The 1,956-nt window shown below is 47.0% G+C and overlaps 1 protein-coding gene across 1 annotated transcript; it reads right to left on the minus strand.

Annotated features, from left to right (window-relative positions):
• Window positions 1-552: 552 nt before the first annotated feature.
• LOC120432301 (nucleoporin Nup43) lies at window positions 553-1,956 on the minus strand. The gene is made up of 2 exons (XM_039597488.2): window positions 1,109-1,956; window positions 553-1,048 (listed from the first exon to the last, which is right to left on the minus strand). The coding sequence occupies exons 1-2, from the start codon at window positions 1,832-1,834 to the stop codon at window positions 632-634; spliced, it is 1,143 nt and encodes a 380-aa protein (XP_039453422.1). The 5' UTR covers window positions 1,835-1,956; the 3' UTR covers window positions 553-631.

The following is a 1,956-nucleotide window of genomic DNA, read 5'->3' on the forward strand; positions in this document are numbered from 1 at the left end:
TTTTTTTTAGAATTTTAAGAATAATTATTGATAGAATTAAAAAGATAAGTAATAATTAATTTTAAGAATTGAGATAATTATAAAAATAATAGAGTGTTAGGAATTTTAAGTTTTATTTATTTTTAAATTTTCAAGGATTTTAGGGAAAAAACATATTATGTTTATTTTGAAGAACTTATTTTTTTTTTAAATTCAGAGAATTTGAAATATTTTAAGAACCGTCATTAGGGGTGACATTGGGTTTGGGGGGTGAGATGGGTCATACAAATTTCAGCATTTTTGTATGACTTAATCTCATCCCAGACCCAATTTCACCCCTGATGACGGAATATCAGGAATATTATTAATCTCAATAAAATAAAGAATTTTAAAAAGTTAAAAACCTAAAATTTAAAGAATTTAAATAACATTAAAATCTGAAGAATTAAAAGATTTTAAAAATTTTATGATTTTTGAGATTTTTAAACAGTAAACTTGATTTGCCATTAACTTTTATCAAAAAATCTAAATCAAATAATTGCAATTTCTTTGCCACAATTGAAAAACGGATCATAATTTCAGAAAACTTTATTGTGCATGTGAAAAAAGACGTTTGAAAGCGTAATAAACAATTTCAAGGAACCCTCTCGTTTTAAACAACATTCTCCACCAAGTAGATGGCCTCGTTGTCCCCGCCGCAAATGACCTTGGACCGGCACGAATCGAACGAGTTGATGGCCTTCCGGATTCCGCTCAGCAGCGACGTGACGGCAATTTTGCTCTTGGCCCGCTCCCCGTTCAGCCACGGATTGTTCGTATCCGATGCGGCGGCCATCACCGAACTCGTGTCGTGCATGAATCCGGTCGCGGAGGCCGCACTCGGAAGCGTGTTCTGGTTCCACTGCCACAACTCGCCCCCTTCCGAGGCGGAAAAGAGTCGCGAGGGTTGCGTCCGGTGGAAGGCCAACTCCGTGATGGCGTGCTCGTGCGCTTTCAGGTAGGACGCTGGGAACTGGGGCTGACGCAGGTCCCACACCGTGATGGAGCCCTCCTCGCTGCCGGCCAGAATCTACGGAGGGAAAAACAGTTAGTTTCGAATTTCTTTTAATTTAAAAAAAATGATTCTCACGATATGCCGCTGCGTCGGATGATACGCCAGGCACGTGACACTGTTGGACCGCTTCTCGTCCTCGCAGGACACCGCAAAGCTCCCGGTCGGCTTCTGGCTCTCGGCACGAATGTCGAAGCACTTGATGATGCCCAGCCGGTTCCCCGTGAGCACCTCCTTCGGGTTCAAAAACGCCACACAGCTAATCGTGCAACTGTCCGCACCGGAAATGCTCCGCAGCACCTTCTGCCCCACCGTCGACAGCACGTTCAACCGACCGTCCTCCCCAACCGTGGCCACGTCCGTGTCGTGCACGGAAAGCGCCGTACAGGGCGCCCCGTTCAGCGTGCTAAACGTATCGAACCGGTGCAGATTCTCAAACCGGAAACGCTCCTGCAGCTGGTCCTCGTCCCGCTCCCTATCCAACGCAATCAAACTGACGAATCCCTCCGTATTAGACACCACACAGTGCCCCTCCCCCACAAACTCCAACCCGCTAATGTCCCCCGTGAAGCAGATCTCCGCCGTGCAGCGCGGCACAAACTCGTTCTCGTCCTCCTCGTCCAGCCCCCCTCCGTAATCGTTCCGCACCAGCTTCCACAGCTTCACGTTGTTCACGTCCAGGTCCCAGCTGGTCGTGATGAAGTTGCTCGACTCGTCGTACTGTTCCGGAATCCACCGGATGCGGGAAACCTTCTCCGAGATGAACGTGCTGTTCACCCGGGTCGCGGTGCCTTCCGTGAGCATTATTGTTCCGCACTATCGATCCGAAAAACGCGCTGGCCTAATTTTACCTTGGCTTTTTTTTTGCTTTGCTTGGCGGATTTTTGGGGTGGTGGACACACGCGAAACGGCGGAACGCGAAGATG

Source organism: Culex pipiens, chromosome 1 (genome assembly GCF_016801865.2).
Source record: "Culex pipiens pallens isolate TS chromosome 1, TS_CPP_V2, whole genome shotgun sequence".
In the NCBI taxonomy this organism is placed as follows: Eukaryota; Metazoa; Arthropoda; class Insecta; order Diptera; family Culicidae; genus Culex; species Culex pipiens.

Bases quoted from the DNA above. Each gene is read 5' to 3' on its own strand.
- LOC120432301 (XM_039597488.2), bottom strand. From the start codon at position 1,834: ATGCTCACGGAAGGCACCGCGACCCGGGTGAACAGCACGTTCATCTCG. The intron at 1,049-1,108 runs GTGAGAATCATT...TTCCCTCCGTAG, and splicing joins ATCCGACGCAGCGGCATATC to ATTCTGGCCGGCAGCGAGGA.